At 35.6% G+C, this 20,299-nt stretch overlaps 1 protein-coding gene across 2 annotated transcripts in view; it reads left to right on the top strand.

The window, feature by feature from the left end:
• Nucleotides 1–1,700: 1,700 nt before the first annotated feature.
• The window catches only part of LOC123319538 (WD repeat and FYVE domain-containing protein 3), a 71,854-nt gene continuing 53,255 nt past the window's right edge, over nt 1,701–20,299 (top strand). Inside the window, exons 1-10 of one of the 2 annotated variants that reach the window (XM_044906576.1) lie at nt 1,701–1,851; nt 2,559–2,790; nt 2,848–3,093; nt 3,147–3,305; nt 4,653–4,845; nt 10,818–11,004; nt 12,693–12,891; nt 16,512–17,127; nt 19,163–19,332; nt 19,391–19,713. In XM_044906576.1, the coding sequence (XP_044762511.1) occupies nt 2,578–2,790; nt 2,848–3,093; nt 3,147–3,305; nt 4,653–4,845; nt 10,818–11,004; nt 12,693–12,891; nt 16,512–17,127; nt 19,163–19,332; nt 19,391–19,713 (2,306 nt within the window). In that variant the 5' untranslated portion in view covers nt 1,701–1,851; nt 2,559–2,577. Of the gene's footprint in view, nt 1,852–2,177; nt 2,337–2,558; nt 2,791–2,847; nt 3,094–3,146; nt 3,306–4,652; nt 4,846–10,817; nt 11,005–12,692; nt 12,892–16,511; nt 17,128–19,162; nt 19,333–19,390; nt 19,714–20,299 lie in introns of those variants that run through there. The other variant, XM_044906575.1, reaches the window with a different exon arrangement.

Here is a 20,299-nt window from a genome sequence, read left to right on the forward strand (position 1 = left end):
TTGAAATTTTGGTTAATCCACTTTTTTTTGAGTTTAGGATACCTGTATCATAAGATCGAGAAGAAAATAAGTAAAGTTAATTTATTTTTTGTGCAGCTTCAAAGCGTCTGCCAAGAGTTTCGGCCCATGGAAAGTTTCTGTCACTTTTGATATATCTTCAGAATAATATTCTTCAAAACATATATAAAAATCAGCCATGTGAAAATAAGTTAAGTAACACTTATTTTCAGTTAACTTTGCCTCCTGGTATCTGCTCAAGTGACACTAGGCAAGCTTCACAAGTTCGCAGGTATTCAAAGCACATGAGACTACTGAGATCCTAAAGTTTACAATTTACATCCGTGTGAAAATAAATTATGTCTGGTAGCTCTGGGATCTTGGACTATGAAATTATTAATTCTTTCTCAGAAAAGTTTTGTACTATTATTGTCAAACTAATAATGCTTATAAAGCTTCTTATAAACCTAGCCCCGTAGTACGTTACTGCCAATTCACAATGATGTTAATGGTAATGGTAATGTTAAAAGTGAGCTACGATGTTAACGCTTAAATAATAATAAATTCAAGAAATATTTATCATTATCATTAACATTACGCTTGACATTAACATTGATGTGAACAGTATCGTAGAAGCTCTATTATTTATTATTATTTAAGCGTTTACATGTAGTTCACCGTTAACATTACCATAACCATTAACATCATTGTGAATTGGCAGTTAGTAATCTGCTTCTGACACAAAAAAATACCTGAATGTTCTGATAAGGATTTTGTAATCGAATCGGCGCAGAATTTCCATTCTACAACTTCTACAAGATTGGAAATATCTTTACCAAAGATTATAACTTAATAATCTTTGATTATTACATTACGACGCCGTTGCCGATCCGATAGTTTCCTATTGTTTCTATTCTAGTGTTTCCTCTGACCCAAAGAATAGAGAGTTGAAGTGCAGCCATGAACGTAAACGTTAACGTTATAATTGACATCTACGCATGCTCATTCGTCCGTTTTTAACGTTAACGTTAGCGTCAGCTTTACGGCCTACGTAAACTAGCGGTCTCCCACGTATACCTTAAACATCGACGTACGTTATCCGAACGTTAAACGAGTAGCACCGATGACTTGCGAATGGCCGAATTTTGATTGTTAAATGCAATTCTCGATAACCTCAAACTGTCATTGTTTACATTTCCTGTGTATTTTCTCATAATGAACGAAAATTATAGGAAATCAGCAGTGATTTGAAAGTTATCAAAAGGATTTAGTTATATTACTGTGTTATCAGATTACATTCAGTACATAAGGAAATGGCTGAAACTACATTGCAATTCTCATGTCTCTAACACTTGAACATTTCATTGATAATAAAATACTTCCAAGCTGAAAATCCTCTTTATTAGGCATATAAATCATTAGAACATCAAAATTCCAAATGTTATTCCAGCTTTCGAAGCTCAATATCAGATAAAAGAGAGTTCACGCGAAACGAAAGCAAAATCAAATTGATAGGTTATGTTTAACGTCTGACGTTTCATGATGGCAGCACTTCAACTGAAATTTCATTACAACACGTAAACGTTATATTTGACGTTATTTGTCACGTTAACGTTTACGTTCAGGCTAACGTTCTGTGCGCACTTCAACTCTCTAATATCTTTGCTCTGACCGATATATTCGTGCATGCGCTTTCCAAACTAATTTCATTATTAGTCTGATAGTCTGAACAGTTCAACCATTGGAGGAAAATCTTGAGATTTACTGTAAAACCACAAATCATTCAAGATTCAGACTAATGAGCCGCTTTAATCTAGTTCTTTCAAGTTATACTGAAGCTTCCAGCAAAATAATGTAAGTGTAGAAAATTCCATTTCTCTACAGTTCTCTTTGACAGTTTCGCCCAGACAAAATCGATTGGAATTATGGAATTCTCACTTATGTTATTGAAAACAGAGTGTGATTAACTTGAACTGGAAATGCGGAAACAGTGTTTATTTATTTGTCTTGGCAACTCCGGAATCTCATGAAATCTCAAGCAAAGATTATAGAGTTAACTCTATAATCTTTGATCTCAGGAATCAAGAATCAAGATTAACCTCTTTGATTAAGCTCACAGTGTCTGATCTCTGGTCTGATCAGACAACAAAACTGTCATTGGTCTCACTAGTCTGATGAAGATTAAACTTGAGTTTAAAATGAAATAGAGTTGTTTAAGTTTATTACATTACAAGATAAGGCTAATTCATCAAACTACAAGATAAGGGTAATTTTGTTTATATTATCCGAAAATATGCCAGAAGGAAGTTGAATATTGTTTTTCCTCTCAATTATAACTTGTAAGTTTCAATGTTTTGACAGTGTATACACCCCGACTTTTGACATTGTTTATTTGTGACATAGATAAACAAACAATAATTTATGAATCATTGGAAAATTTGTTGTAGGAAAAATGAGTTTTTCTTTCGTTTTCTGATTAGAAAATGAAAATGAATCTGAGTATCTATATGGATGTACAATAAAAAAACATGGTTTTCACATTTGATCATTTTTGTTTTTAGGTATTCATGAGTTGATATAATGAATATTATGCGAAAATTGAGAGCTGGGGTTTCCAGTGTGCCACCGGTCTCTTCAGCAACCTTAGGTGATACAGCTTCATCGTCTCCACACAATCAATTAGGATTAATGCACTTGAAGAAGCTCTTTTCTGAATACACTCATCCGAATCATCCACTTACAGAAAAGGACAAGGATGATAAACTTTACAACATGCTTCCCTTATTCTGCAAAGTAATGTTTTTTGTTGCTCATCTAATCAACAAATACTAACCATTTATTTTCATTCAGGTCTTTGGTTCCAATCCTTCATCAGATATGAATGAAAAATTTTGGGATATTATGGCTTTTTGCCAACATGTATCTTTACTGATGGTGAATGAAATAAGGAAGAGAGCTTCTAACCAAAGCACAGAAGCAGCAAGTTGTTCTATAGCAAAGTTTTTAGAAATTGAGAATTGTGAAGAATCGAGTAATGGCTGGATGTTGTTATCAACTTTGAATTTATTAGCTTCTGGGGATACGACACTCATTCAGGTTGTCCTTCCTGAACAAACAAGTTTTGCCTATTTTAACACTATTACTTCTAGGTTATGTCTGAAGTGTCAGTACCTTCCACTTTGGTTAAATGTTTGTATTTATTCTTTGATCTCCCTGAGATGAATGAGAAAGACTCTAATACAAAGGAAACAAATAGCGATTTTACACCTAGAGAAAGAAGGATTTTACTCCAGAAAATCTTTGTTCAGGTAGGGAATTACACTCAATGATTGCGTTCACAAACTTACTCGGAGTAAGCTCTGAATAGGGTGCAGCATTCCCAAACTTACTCCAAGGAAGACTGAGTAAGCTATGTAAGCGTTCATAAACTTCCTCGGAGTAAACTCTGCCTTTGAAGTAGGTAAAGTCATACTCTGAGAGTTTTGACATAAGGTTCCCAAGAAGACATTATAGGATCCATGTTATACATTTACGACAGCCAAAATTCAAGATAAAAATGCACTGACAACCTTCAGAGTAAGCTATAATTGTGAACGACGAGCTCCAAGTAAAGATCGGAATATATTTCTGAACATATGGTCTTACTCTTACTCTACTCTCGAACTAAGTTTGTGAACACAACCATTCAAATTTAAACGAAATTTTTCTCCCCCTACAGACCTATTAATTTATTTATTTATTCAAATTAATGTCTCACAAAACACCCAAGAGTAATTACAAAGTAAGACAGTAACAAGGGAAAACACAAAAAAAAACAACATAATTTATCAAATAAAAAAAAAACCATATCAACTATCAGTCAGAATTAAATTTCTTAAAACAGTCACACTTGTGCCAAAGAAATCCACTTACTTATTTCTTAGTCTGGGAGGCAGGGGCTTTTTTTTTCAAGGAATTTCATCCCGGCTGAATTTAGTACTGTATGTTGTAGTCACTTTGCAAATGACGAAACTGACCGTCAGCTGTATGAGCGCGCTCATGCATTTATAAGGCGCGCAGAATTTTCAATGGTCGGACTGACGGTTTTTCCCCCGCTACACACGCAGCTGACGGTCATTTTTATATTTACATTATATGTAAGAAATCATATGGAGGTGTTTTCATTCGGGATGAAATCACTTGAGTTAAAAATTTTTTTCTCAAGTTCACGCGCTCGACTGACGTATTTTCCACCCTCCGCCTATCGGCTGACTTCACTGTTATGTTTCTAATTAACATCAGTATTACATATAGAAAATTTCAGCCGGGATGAAATTACTTGAAATTTTGAATTTTTTCCCAAGCTTATTGTTTATATATTTTTCGTTACCAAATATTTCAGTTTACCTTCACCTACCTGAAGATGCTATTGCGATAGCGAAACACGTGTCGTGATTTAAAAACTCATTTTGTGGAAATCGTAAAATCTGTTTCAAATAAAACGAATTTTGCCCACCCTGTACATGGCAGCACTTGAACTCAAATTACACAACCACCCGTAAACGTTACATTCGAACGTTTTTTCTCACGTTAAAGTTTACGTTAAGGTTTACGTAATGCGCGCCCTCTCTCTATTATCCTGTTTTATAAGTTGTTTGATGAGTTTTCTCTTGCAGCTGTTAGTGAGGTTATGTAGCCATAAGATACCCGCAGAAGAATTGGCTAGAAAAGATGATTTGACATTATTGTTTTCTGCAATTACATCTTGGTGTCCATCATACAATACGATGTGGAGGAAAAGTGCAGCAGAGGTCCTCATGACTTTATCTCGCCATGGACTAACCCCACCAGTAGTTGGATATATTCATTGTAAGTGTGAACAAGTAATTATTTTTTTTTTTGATATGGGGGATTTATAAATGATTGGAACAACGTAGTTGACTTTGAATGATCCTAAGCTGCTGTCTCGGTTGGTGCTTCCTAGGGTTCTGAATTAAATATAAAATTTCGAAATGGAATTTATACTTGCTTAAAGAATTATTGATCTCTCGGGCAGTTATGGAAAATCGAAATTATGCTGGTAATATCCAATTTTAGTAAGAAGTCTGTAAGATTTTGAATTGCTGGATTCAGGTGTTATTGAGAACAAACGCTGACTGATGGAAAAATAACATATAGGAGTCTGAAAATTACAGTGCCTCTAACATGACAATAACATGGCGGCTTAGAAGGACAGATAATATTCGTGTTCTGTGCTGTAATCTGTACTTATCTCTATAGTTGGGTGATATTCTTCCCATTATTTGTTTTTTGGTAGATTTTATAGGGAAGAAGAGACGTTTAGAGAATACGAAATCCAACTATTCCCTACAAAAAATTGCAAGCTCCATTAAAGATTTATAAAATACATATTCGTTTTCACTGAAGGCCTTCAATAATCAAAAGCAATTGTATTCTTGATGGGCATTGGAAATTTTGCGAAACTATATACAGATGGGGAGGTAACGTTAAATTTTTCTTCTAATTTTGACACATAAAGTGACACTTTTTAAAACTCAATGACGTTTTGAAACGTTTTAAAATAGTTCGCAACTGATGATGAAACGATACTTGAGACGAATTTTGGCGCTAGTGGTTAACTATGGTTAGGTTGTAGTTACTTGGGTAACCACATTTTGGCGATGATAACCATGTAACTATGACGTTTCAATGACGTCACAGGAAGTTAACCACGTAACTACACGTAACCTTCCTCTTGAGTAGGGTTAAAGCATTGAACTCTATGGAGTTCCCATAGAGTTCAATGGTTAAAGAGTATGGTATGTAGTTCTATCTCCTTTCAATGAGTGAAATGGAATGAATTTTAGTGCCATAGATTCTTAGCAGAGACGCACAGAACACAAATAATAGACGTTGGGAGCGGGATTCACGAAGCACAGAACACACCCATATAGAAGGGAAACTTCCCTTCTATGAAGTAAACAGCGAAAGTAATTTTTTTTGCCCTTGGTGGATCCATCACAACACATACATATAACAAATTATAAAATACTACTACTGGAATCTATAATGCGTATTGAATTATTAAAAAAGAAAGAGGTAAGCAAAAAACTGCATTTGGAGAGGCACCAGTATACACCAGGTAGGTTAAACTAGTTAAAGAATATTTTCTTATTATTCTTCTTGTACATCTTCTTCAAGAAGGGTCTCTACCCTCCAAAATTTTATTTTTATCGAAAACTAACCAAACAAAACGTACAGCTGTCACTTAACAGCTGATGACATAAATGTCATCAGTAACTATGACGTCAGAGATAACCATAACCATAGTAAGCTATGGTTACAGCGCCAAAATTCGCCTTTGATTTCCTAATAACGGAGTGAAAACCTGAATTATTTCCGTCACTAGACGATTTTAAAGTGATCTTTGAGAGTAGCTTCTATAGACGTTTTTGGAACTTTTTATTTGAATACATAGCAACATCCTATTCAAAATTAGAAAAAAATATTGTGTGGAACACGTTGGGAAACAATATTTTTCGTATTTCGCGTTATTACGCTCATTACGAAAAATAATGCTTTTCCCAACTGGTTACACAAATAACTAATTTAGTGATTTGATAATTCATTGTGGGGTTAAATTTATGTTCAAGTATCATGAAAGTAAATGTCAGTCGCCGCGCCAATGGTGGGGCTAATGGTAGCGACGTGTTAAAGTTGCCGAAAAAGAAAATTTTTCAAGTGATTTGATACCGCACCAAAATCAGTAATATGATTGACCAGATCTTTCTGAATTGGAATATAATCGTCAGCTGCATAAACGATGGTGGATTATACGTCAGCCGCTCGTATGAACTCGACTAAATTGAAGAAAATAATAACTGTAAGTTTAGTGTCCTGAGAGTAGGACGAGTACTTCCCGAGAGTCGTTGCGAAACATCGATGGAAAAAGGAATGTATTTAGAGATTTATTTTTTGAAGGAACTGTTGGTATGAAAGGTAGGCATTTCTCCGCCAGATGTCACATCTGTTTGTTATATCTCAGATGTCATTTCTGGCATTGAATGTAAGTTCTGAATTTCATTTTGGTTGTCATCACAGAACACATCATCGATTTGAGTTGTGGGGTACTGATGACGGCAAATAAGCCAGAAACCGGTCTACCTACTACTCTTTCGATTGATGGCGACACGTTCCATACAGTTCACTTCTCAATTTAGATTTCCTACTAGTCCATTTTCATTATTAATAGTACTCGTCCTTCTCTCAGGACACTAAACTTACAGTTATTTAATTATTTTGACTTCCATTGATGCAAGATGATGTTTTGTTGAAGAATTTAACATTCTGACATTCTTATAATTATCCGTTAATTCCTTTAAGAGATACCCATTCCCTACCACTGCACTATATGCATTTCATCTTCAAGTTGATCTTTGAAAGCTACAATTGATGTCACGTCTTCAGCCTTTGGCCAAAGAAGATAACCAACATTAACTCTCCTCAAGCTACTGAATATTATGTGTCAATAATTCAACTTTCTTATTTATATGTATTTATTTAATTTTTCATTTATTTGATCAATCTTTTGCGAACACAAGATATCACCCTCGCCTTCCAGTTTTTTCATTATAACCATTACGTACCATAAAAATACCAAAAATTCGAAGAACCCAGCTCTTGAAACTAAGTTTGACGCTATCTAATGAATATTTGAACGTTTTGCAGAATAAAAGTATTCTCCCTATTTTCTCGTGTAATGCACCGTTTTCGAGTTATTTGTAATATCTGCGAAATTCGAAAAATTGGCTACTTTACCGAATGCAACACTTTTTAAAAGATCCACAGATATGTAGTGTCACAGATTTTGCTAGTTATTCTGAAGGTGCTCTTGTTTTTTCCAGAGATGGCTCAGCTTATTGAAACTTAAAATGGCTATATCTTTTTATTAGGGCCCAACGTAGAAAAGAAGTCATCAAATCGTTCTTTTTTGATGCTGTGTCGTGGCGGACAGTAGACTGCTGCAATTGTGAGATTATAAGATAACGATTGTACTCTTATTGTTGTGGCTTGTAGAAATTCTTTTTCGTACTTTGGCAATTCTTCATGTTTTATGGTGTTTTTTATCACAATTGCAGTACCTGCATGGGCTGTTTTGTCTGGATGGTTGGTGGTGTAAGTTTTGTACTGTGGTATGTTGAAGTACGATTTTTCAGTAAAATGTGTTTCACTCACCAGTAAGACATCTATCGAGTTATTATGAAGGAAAATTTCTACTTCATTCTTATGTTGTAGAAGGCCATTGGCATTCCATTCTGCAACTTTTATTATGTTATTGAATTTTATTTATGAGCGTTGTCAATATATTCATTATCATACTGTTTTGTTGGATTATTTGCTGGAACATACCTTTGAATTCCTCAAGAAAATGATTCATGGTGTCGTTGATATTTCCTAGTTGCTCCCTGTTGTAGTTGACCGCATCTGCATAGCTTTTCCTGGGTTGTGTATAATTCTGAGAAGTTCTTGTTTGTTCGTGTTGATTTTGTTGGGTTTTTGGATATTGGTCATATTGTGTTTGCGTTATTAAAGTTGTATTATTATCGGTTGTTAACTTTTTGTTTTGTTGGATATTTAGTCTGTTATTTGTATTTTGTTTAGTTTTCATAAGGTTGTTATAGAATTCACAACCTTTGTAATTTGCAGGGTGGGCTCCACCACATAAACAGCACTTTGCTGGAGAGTCTCGGCTCTTCTTTCATGCAGTTGTGTTATGTGGTCCTCCACATTTCACACAGAGGAATGGTCTGTTACAATATGTCTTGGTGTGGCCATATTGTTGGCACCTTGTGCATTGGGTGATTCCTTTCGATTTCCTCGGTGGTTCTATTTTTATTGCTCTGTTACTTAGGTTCTGTATTTTATACACATCTTTATTATTTGGGGCTGGTTCCAAGTCCACAAAAAAGATATTTAGTGGTTCTTTTGTTGACCTGTGTCTACCATTCATTATATTCCTTGTTCTGTGTCCAGAGTTTTCTAATTCCTGCTTGATTTCATTTACATCAGTTGTGTGATGTAAGTTTTTTATCACTATCCTGAAAGCTCTCTCATCTTTGGGTTGGTATGTATGATGGATAACATTATTGTCGCGCATAAAATTTATAAATTTTCTGTAAGTTTCTGGTGTTATGCTATTTACTTTGATAGTATTGTCGGGCAAGCATTTCGTGGTATACTGATCATCTTCTGCTACGCTTTTTAGTTTTTTGGCCATTTCAGGGTAGTGAACTACCCCGTAAATGAATATTGGGGGTGGTTTCGGAATTTTCTCTGAAGCGGCATAATTTCTTGTTGTAGTTGTTTCGTCGACACTCTTTAGAACATCGAATCTATTTTGGATTGTAATGTTGTTGTTGTTGTTTTTGTTGTTAATTTTTCTCCTCTTTGTTGGCGCCGACCTTACTGATTGCCATGGATTTTCTTCAGACTTATTTGTCTCAAATCCTAGAAATTCTTCTGAACTTGTTGATGACGTTCTCACTATGTAAGAATTGTTTGTTTTTGTTTGTGTTCGATTGAGGTTAATAAGAATATCTTCTAACGTACTTGAGTTCTGTGATTGGTCACAGAATTGTTCGGTTGACGTATCCATGCTCATTGAGTAATTTGGCGGCACGCCAATGAATAAAGTAAACAGACGTTATCTGGATTCAAGAAATCCAGACCATCTGTTTCGATTGTTTGTTTTCTTTCACTTTCGAGTCTTTTTTCTCACTGTTGTTTTTGAACTTGTAGTGTCTTTTCTCACTATTGTTCACAACGTTTGAAACGTTTTCTCACTTGTACTTAACTTCAATTGTTACTGGATCGAAATTATTATTTTTCACTTCTCAAATTACACGATTTGCGATTAATTTTCCCGGACCGTCGTGAATTACGACCGACCTGCGCTCAGTCCACCGGAATCCGACCACTGACCGAACCCCCAGATACCAGACGACTGAAGAGAAACTGGCCAGCAGATCTGAAGGATGCCTGAGGACTTATCTGGATAAGACCTCATAACGCCACTTAGGAGCCTCAGCTCTGAACCAGCAAACAGGCCCATAGAATGTACATTCTGATTGCTTGTATACGTACTATAATAAAAAAAAAAAAATCTTTTTATTAGGGCCGAATCACAAAAAAATGGTAGAAAAAAGTGTTTCTTTTGACCTCAAGAATCTACTCTTGAAATGTTTGTACGAGTCGAAGACTCACTCTGTATAGAGCAAATACAGAAATTCGAAGGAAAAGTCCCATATACGCCAGTTTGACAACTTTCAACAGCATGTCCAGCCATATCAAAAATTCTTTGAATTGTAAAATTCATAATTAAAAAAAGAGTGGGGCTTCTGCGTTGGTCAATTAACGATTTCCCTAATTCCCATAGAATTAGGGTACTATACTTTCACGTCTGGAACTTGTCAGTAGCGTAGAGCAAGGTCAAAGGGGGTTTCGCTCGATTAACATATTCACTTCCTATATGACTGGAAGTGCTATTTTGATGAAAATATTTTAGAAAGTTTGCCCCCAATAGAAATGAGCAGTGTCTCAATTTTTTCTAGAAGATGGGAAACGTCTAATGCGCGGATTGTTTTGATAACCCTGTATGTTAGTGTTGACGTGAAAAAATTGGGGATGGAAAATTTTTAGTAGGATTCATTTGGCCATTTTCAAATTTGCAATATGGGCTTGATGTGGGTTTTGATAAATTTACAAAAAAATGTCACTCCTAATAAATTTGTTATCTCAGTTGAAATTCGATCAACTACATGAAATAATTTTTTCTATTGCAGCAAAGGGGTGTGTGGCATTATGTATAGACAATATGAAACGTGTACCTGAGTTAGCACCCTTAGAAATAGTTGAAATGTTTGTTACCATCTTCTGTTTTTTGAAGGACTCTAGTGATGTCTCATCAGTGTTATTGGATGATTTTCGACAAGCTCAAGGTTATCCTTTCCTCTCAGATTTTCTTCTAAAGTAAGTACTGAGTTATTTTATATACCTAACCAATAACTGACCTCGTGATCTGAATTTCAAATAAAAATGTGATCGAAGGAATATACAGGGTGGCCATGATGAATAGATGGGAGTGCCAGAAAACAGCAATTGAAATATAGACTGAGGCTCTTCGTTTCTGATATACAGGGGATTTATTGATTTGGTTTGAACTTTCAGTTTGCTGTAAATCTTTTGAATTTGGCAGTTATTGCCATCTCTAACCATAAACAGTGCACATCGCGACAGAAATATTTTGATTTCTGCCCTCGGGTTCAATAAAAAAACCTGCCATAAAATATCAATTTGTTATTATCGTCTGATTCTGTTTAGATTTGTACTTCGAATACTGTTCTTCACTAAAACGGCCCATGTTATTGCAACTAATTATACTTTATTTTCTTCAATTCGGAATCCCTTGCTTGTTGAACTGAAATACGTCAATGTTACATATTTCAATTTTCCTTCATAACATATGCTAGAGAATTGACGAATGTCGAGAAGGTATAGTCCACTTTTATAAAAGCAGTCATGGTCATGGTGGAATAATTTTCTTATGTTTTTGACCAGTGCAGTTCAGTCGTTCGATGTCAAATTTGACGAAACAGTAAACTCCGGTTTGCAAATAAAACGCAACTGTTTACCACAGTGTAATCTGTGTGCCAAAACGAACGATGTCTTTGTAACTTGCACGGAGTAAGGTTGGCACTCATGAAATTTCCTTATATAGTGTATAAACGACGTTGCCACAACCATTTACTAACTCTTTTTTTCACGCTGCAAATATGCCGACAGTGCTTGTCACAAAAAAAAGTATCAGGAATTGCTACCACGTTCTTAATTCACTCGTAAAATGTAGAAGATTCCGTGAAGAGTTAATTTGGCAAGTGCAAATGACAGTTATTGTCACAGTCCCTTATGTTTTCATCAAGTCCTGGCTCTCAAAATTGATTAAATCGCGCCAGAAATAGTCGACTTCGTTCGGAAATCAGTACGTAAGATGTAATTTTTTTTATGTCTACGAAAAATTGGCTTATTTCATACTTATACTGATACATTTCGAACAAATAAACCTCAAGCTACCGTATCTATACACATGGTTATATCCCCCCTGGTAGTTATACTAAGCAGTTAACTCCCTCTAATATATTTACAAAAACAAACCGAAAATTGTCGGTTTCTTCAGTGAACTTATTTCCGGAATTGCAAGAATTCTCCATTGGACGGTTGTTTACGAATAGTCAAACATGAAGTCGATGTTTCCCTTCTTTCATCAGACATGCCAGCCAACAGACTACTGCAGTTGGGTAGAAGTCTGTACTTCAGCACTTGTTTCATTCGAATTCATTGAAATTGAAGAAAAAATCGATGACAAAAATCCAAGGTGGGCGCTAAAGTAAACAGGAGACCTTTCTTGATTTCATTTTTCTCCTCATTGTTTTTTTCACGGCCTTTCGAATTTTGAAACTTCAGTGCCCTCATCGTGCCAGTACATAAATCTTAATTTTTGGGCGTCATTATGTCTCAGAATATTGTGATGAAATCTTCTTGAAATTCGTTGATCGCTTCTTTCGGCCCAAGTTGACAAGATACGGTGGTTCGCCACCTTTAATGTATAGTGTTTATATTGAACAATCTCATCTATTTTGAATTTTTTCGTAATTTTACAGATTGGAAAATGAAAAATTGCCTGAAGCTCAGGAATCTATTAGAAATCTGGTATTAATGGTGACATCACTTTGTATGTGTGGCTACATTGAGTTGAAACCATCACAGGCTTCTGCAGGTTCTTTGTTTCAAATGCAAGGCTTCGTTTTACCTCAGCCTTCTGGTCATGGAGCTAGTGTTAGAAATATTCAAGCTTTTCATGTAAGTTAAAGTTTTCATTTTGAGATTCCACCAATTTTATACGAAAATAAATGTTTTCTGAATGGATTATATCAAAAACCCTGTGTGGATCTGATATGATGGAGGGCCTGTTCCGATATTGCTGGTTTTACTGGCCAGCAATTGAATAACAATAGAACTCGAACGACTGGGCCAATAGGCATCGTCTCCGAAATACTGACAGTACTGTTCAGGAATATCGGAACAGACGGTGTGTGCAAACATGTTGATCAATCAGTTCGAGATCCAAACTGTACGCAAAATGTCCAAGCATTTCATCAGGATTTGAAATATCAGGCGCTGCGGATTTTGCATCGTTTTTTTTTTCAACTCTCTCACTTATCGAATAATAATATAATAAATAATAAATAAAGTTTATTCTGTAAATCAACATACAGTTGTCCTCATAGAAATATTAACAAAATGTAAATGTTTTTGCTATATAAATTTCTTATTTGAAGTTTGAATTTGTTAGTATTCAATAAAATCACACAACTAAATGTTTTCATACATTAGCTCGAAATGTTCCCAGCGATGTGGAAGATCTGATGGTATGGGGCAATTTGTTATAAAGTTCTAGCGGCATAGCTAGGTCTTCTGCCATAAATTGTTTTCTGTGTTTTTATCCAGCTCGTATCTGTCTCTATTTCTTGTATTATATTGATGTATGATGTTGTTCTCCACTGATAGGCCGTTAAATGGCTTAAATGGTTAAATGGCTTCGCGTATCACTTCCAAGGCCCACCTACCTGTTGCCCGCGCACTACCGGTTGAGGACTATTGAATATAGGGTCGTTCAGTCTCTCCTTGCCCGAAATTATATGGAGAACTACAAGAAAAGCTCTAGTGATTATGTAATAATTTCAAAAACGTAATATATTTCATTTTCTTTTTTTTTTCTTTAATAACAAAGGAATTAGACAGAGCGGTGCTCTGGAGACAACTTAAATTAAGAATGCCTTTACAGCACAGTTGCCTGGTTCAAACGAAGTTCATCCTACGAACAATTTGGCAGTCTGGAAAGTCAACTACTCTTTCAGGGTAGTTAAATGGACGGTGAATGAAATTCTCGAGCTCGATAGATCGATGAGAAGAGTAATGAATATGAATCATAGCCTGCATTCTAGCTCTTCAATATAACGTGCGTTCAAAAAAATTCGTCGTCAAGTAGGCTATGAAATTTTGAAGGCTAATGTTCGGTGGCTGAACGTACGTCTTTCCTTGAATTACTTCATCTTCCCAAAATGTAAACAATGATGACATTAACCTATATATCGTAATTTTGTACGGAAAGGCACTTTTTAGAAAAAGTTACCTGTAAATTTCACTCAACGTTCTAAAAGCATTTCTTTCATTGAGTAAGATGACAAGAATCCAAACAATCTGAGGCGGTTAGAAAAATCTTCGTAAAAATTTTAACCTTCCACACATGAATCTTGAATTTATCGTGGTATTATGTATTTTTTGTAAGGAGATTCTAGCTACTTCAGTCATATGAATAAATCACAGTAAGAATCTCAATAATATGTTCATTAATTCTCTATAAACATTGAATTGATTCAGTTTTTACTGAAAATCCATGACTAAACTAAAAGAACTGAATTACATGAAAATAGCTATTGGACAATTTATTAAAATTCAATTCAGCTATAGAAAGGCATGATGCTTTCTCCATCATAACGTTCTGCTATTAAAGTTTCATAAAAGAAAGTAGGTCCACATTTTGCCTTTGACTGATGCATACTGAACTCCAATTTTTCTTGGATGCTGCAAGGTTAGGTAATCACAACCTTTTCAGTTTTCTGATAACATGTCAATCTTTATGGAAACAAATTGGTATCTTTTTTTCAAAATCGAGTGGCATATGCCATACGGATACTCCAGCCACTTGAGATGAAACCTGAACAGAGGTTTGTCGAGCTTCTGTCATGTGTTCATTATTGCTGAACTCTGGAGTTTTCTTCTTTGGTCGACCACCTCCTTTTTGGTTTGAACATACCTGTTTCGTCAACACATCGCAAGACAGTACAATGGAAAAATTCATACTTAATAATCTACAGCAACATAGGCTTCTATGAAGATGCCGGAACAGAATATTTCCATTCTCCTTCAATTTTCTCCCCAATTTTGAAGTAGGATTCAATAGTAAAAGCCTTTCACACGTCCGTAAAAACCATCTTTATAATTTGTTGATAATTTTAATTCAACAACAATCCAAAATGCTAAAATGACAGTTCACCTAGGAAACAGTATAGCAAGAGAGAGAACATGGCTCTGGGGTTGGATGCTATATTCGGAAACCGCTGACCAAGCTCAGTGTTAGTCTGGACGGGCTAGTGACAGCGAGATGATTTTGATTCCCACGCAATTGTTGTTTTTGATGGATATCCAACTGATGGTGGCAATACAAATACAAGGAAAGCAGAAAGACTTCGTCGATCGAAAAGGAACGTGTCTGTCTTTTTCGATGAAACAGTGGTGGTGCATGTTTCACACGAGCGTTTTTTAGCCAATGAAAAAATAAAGTTCGTCTTATATCAATGCTGAAGAACAAATTTGAGCTGGCTGCATTTACAGTTAAACAAGCTGAAAATGATGCCGATGTACTAATTGTCAACACTGCAATTTTATTATGCAGTGAATCTATATTTGATGCTGTATTTGTGGTCGGGGAAGACGTCGACCTTTTAGTACTTCTGACAGCCTTAGCACCAGCCGAAAGTTCTATCTATTTCCGTAAACATGGTAGAGGAAAAACTGCTGAGAGGATATATTCAGCAAGTAGCTTCAAATATGAAGAAGCAACCAAGCACATTCTGTTCTTGCATGCCTTCAGTGGTTGTGACACTACGTCATCCCTATTCAATCAGGGAAAAACTAATGACGCTGATAGAATAGAACAGAGCGGTTCATGAAATAATAAAAATTCCCCACCAACATGATGCCACGCCAGTGGAGATTGCCGAGGCCGGAGTAGAGTTTCTTGTAGCTTTATATGGTGGCAACATGGATAAAGAGAGTTTGGAAGAGATTCGTTTTCAACGCTTCGCCAACTCGACGGTGAAAAGTAGATTCAATATTGCCTCTTTGCTGCCTAGAGAAGACGCGGCGCGATTCCACGCCTCTAGGACGTACCACCAAGTACAGAACTGGAGTGGAATAGAGAAAAACCCTGAAGACTGGGGTTGGGCATAGCGCTTACGGGCTCACTCCCATAACAATGGCGGAAAAACCAGCTTCCGGTAAAATCGGTATCTTGTAGCTGCAAAAAGGGCTGTGGTGGAGCATGCAGCTGCCGAAAGGCTGGACTCAAATGCTCGGTTGTATGTGGCTTTTGCAACAATGAATCTTGCGGAAATATGCCGGAAATCCGCATTGAAAGCGAGGACCAAAACTGCGACCAGGACACCCACAATAACCAACCCGGACCATAGAAACGTTCCAAAAAGTAGTAAAAATCAAATGAAAATATTTAAGTGCCTTTTATTTGTTTTTATAATAATGTAAAATATAATGATATTTAATGAGAATAAGAAAATAAAACTCGACAGTCGATTTGTTTCAGTATATATAAATATATAAATTTTTTTTCTCAATTTCAGGTTCTACAGACAACCTTTGTGAGATCAAGTTCTACTATTTTACTATCTACTATATTAGATGCCATATCCAGTATTTACCACTCCGACAGTGCAAACTACTTCATACTCGAGAACCAAAATACCCTTAGTCAGTTCACAGAAAAAATTCATACCAAACCAACCGAAATTCAGGAGAAGTTGTTCAAATTGATCGAATTTCTTGTTTTCAATTTGAACTTTGTCCCATGTAAGGAACTTATATCGATGTCTATTTTTCTGAAGACCCACAGTTTGAAACATCCCGAATGTAGTATATTATGCCTCCAAACCTTATTGAATATTTTAAAACACAATTCCATCTTCAAAGATGTCTATAGAGAGGTGGGCATGTTGGAAGTTTTCGTTACATGTTTGAGGAGGTATGCAAATTTTTTAGAGGAAAAGAAACTGACCAGAGACAACAGTAGGAATTACGATATACCAGGTGAACAGGAGAAACTGGGGAATTTGGTAGTGGAAGCCCTAACCTCACTATTGAGCGGAAACTCATCAAACGCTACCGTCCTGAGAGAATGTGGTGGATCGAAGATAGTACACAGTCTAGTCCAGTATCAGGAGTGTAAATATCAAGCTCTAGGTTGGTCAAGTTTTTAACTCCTTGTAATGCAAAATCTGAAAAAAAAATCCTCCTGCCTATATCTCGGTACATTTATTCCGAAATAAGGAAGAAATCGGGAATACTGAAATTTCGAATTCGTTTTTCCAATCCTTAGGCTCGTCCGGAAAGAATGCGACGGTGCCTCGTCGAAGAAAAATTTTAGGATTTTTGTTTAACGGACCTGAACTTTGTACGAATAGGTTAAAAACAGGCAATTACTTATGAATATTATATTATACAGGGTGTGTTTTACAATGTACTCTTTCATGTCGATATTTTCCTAGTCATTTTACCTCGTATGAGGAGAAAAACTACATAGAATTGAATGATGAGACAAAATAGAGGTCCACGAACTGCCGTTCATTTTGCGTTACGATGGACAATTTTCCATCAACTCATCCAGTTAGATACATGTCATATGTCAAATAGTGAATTTGAAAATATGTCGTGAAGCGCCCTTACGCTGGACTATTATTTTATTGTAATTGGGTGTAGCATCCCACTAGGCGGTTCTGCGCTGGATACAGAGTTATGGTATGTATACTCCATTCACTTTTATAAAAGCACTCTTCTGGACATTCCACACTATATAGTACGAAAATGTGAGGTTATGATGCTTGTCAAAACATTTTTTGGCTTTAAATCAGCGCTATGATGTCTTTTCCACGTGAAAGTCTCAGTAATTACGTATTTTAGCACAATGTTAAATTACTTCGGAAAATATTAATTCGAAAATATGTGATGAACATGATTGACGTTTGTACAAATTCATTGAAGGGATTCCCAATCTAGTTATTTGCATGGAGAGCACAATAGAACAGTTTTCAAATATATTTGTTTCTGCTAAATAAAATTAAATTATGGGCACATAATATGCAGTTGCTTGAGAAGAGATGTTGGTTATCTTCTTTGGCTGAAGGTTAAAGACGTTACATCAGTTACTGAATAAAAAAATCAACCCAAATATGAAATGCAGATACATGTTGTCTCGAAAACATGACATAAAATATGAATTCGTCCGGCTCCTATTCTCTTGTGACAAGTGTGCCATGCAAAGTGAAAATTGAATTTCTTAGAATGAATTATATAGTTTTTCACGGCAATAACGAAATTTCTGTAAGGGATGTAAAAAATATAGATTTTGCGGCTTGAATGAAAAATCACGATATTCTGAGTACTGCCCTGAAAATATTGATATTTCATAAGCCGTTTGAAGAGCTTTCTGAAGTGAACAAACTCATAAAGTTTGATCGAAATTGGATCTTGCATTCCAGAGTTATGGCTATCGCAAATTTAGGCCAATATTCATGAATCACCCCGTATCTCCGAAACTAATAGACTTAGGATACAAAACAAGCAAGTTTTCTGAAAGGCCTGGATGACCTGCATTCACCATCGGGCTATGGCCATCGACTCAGGAAACATCCTGTATATGGTATCGAAAGCACCTGAGAAGTCTGTATAGATCACAGCTTCCTGTCCTCCATCATCTAGAGACTCGGCAATGTTTTGTCAAATTATGGCTAGGTTAGTTATTGTTGACCTACCTCGTATGAAACCATACTGCCTAGAAGATAAATGTGGTTTAACATAATGGTAAATTCTAAATAGTACTCCCTGATACTCTATCATCTTTCTTTTTCAATCATTTTCGTAATGATTATTAATATTAGTTGTGGCTACGTCGTTATGACATTAACGACGTTTCATGAGTGCCAACCTTACTCCGTTATAGATTCAAAAACTTGAGAAAATTATTTCAACTCAACCAAGTGCTTTTAAAAGTGAATGGAGTATACATGAGGGTTCTGGGACGCTTAGTTCTTAGGGAAAGTTGTAATTACTTACAAATGTTCAACTCTTAATTCTAACTTTCTAGTCTTATGTCTTAGTTATTAGAATTAGGAAGGACGTATAAACGGACAATCGGCCTCAAAAATATGCATACCAAAGATTATCAAAATATTCCAGCTTGGCTTCCATAGTATCTCAATTGGTGAATATTTTTTTAAAGGAATCATAAAAGAACTAATATTAACTACGGGTGGCGATGATGATATGACCCAGATACTTCAAACACTTCAATCTGATCCATCAAGTAATCTACAGTTGAAGATTGATATACTTGAAGCACTTCGATTATGTTTGAAGGAATCCCATCGTACAAGAACGGTATTCCGGAAGGTAAAAGTAAACCTTTCGAATATTTACCCATAAAAGTAAATTGAACGTTTTTTTTTAGGTCGATGGTTTTATGTATGTATCGCAAGTTATACTCACTATGAAAGGAAAATTCCTCCATAAAGAAGAGTATAAACAGGAATATCTTCACCTTTTACACTTGATATTCCAAACAATCAATATAGCAATGCGATTCGAACCTGCCAACGCAAAGTTTTTTCATGACGACCTATGCAAATCATGCTTGTGCGATCTGTTACGATGCCTAGGATGTTTCTCAACAACTAACGTTGGCAGCGTAAGGGAAGTGACTTTGCAAACTATTTCTTTAGAGTCCCAGGATATGTTCTATAATATCTTTATTGGGAACGTAGTACAAACCAAGTGAGTATTTATTGATCAGATATGTTCTTTTATTCCAATCTCCCATCTATTGCATGAAAATTTTCAAAAGTGAGTTTTGAAGTATCAATTGATAAGATGATCGAAGAATAAAAACTACAAATATTTATGGATATAGGATTTATACAGAGTACATTTTTATTGTTTCACGATCTTTTTCGGAAACTTGTAGGGTTATCAGAAAAACTCATCATTCGAACACTAGGTTTAATGTCAAGGTTTGTGGGAGACTATAATTAGTAATGATAAAATCGGAACTAATATGGTTTATCCAACTTGTAGGGTTATCAGAAAAACTCATCATTCGAACACTAGGTTTAATGTCAAGGTTTGTGGGAGACTATAATTAGTAATGATAAAATCGGAACTAATATGGTTTATCCATCCAAACGCTACCTACATCAAAACTGAATTACTGTTCAAAATGGCGGAAATGAATGTTGTACAGCTTCAAACCGAGTTGAATAAGTGGAAAAATGACGAGCTTATTGAATTTATATTGTTCAGAAAAGTACCACAAATTTTAGAGATTAGTGGACCAGTATTTGTCGCTCTTTCCAGAAGAATT

The sequence above is a fragment of the Coccinella septempunctata genome, chromosome 8 (assembly GCF_907165205.1).
Source record: "Coccinella septempunctata chromosome 8, icCocSept1.1, whole genome shotgun sequence".
In the NCBI taxonomy this organism is placed as follows: domain Eukaryota; kingdom Metazoa; phylum Arthropoda; class Insecta; order Coleoptera; family Coccinellidae; genus Coccinella; species Coccinella septempunctata.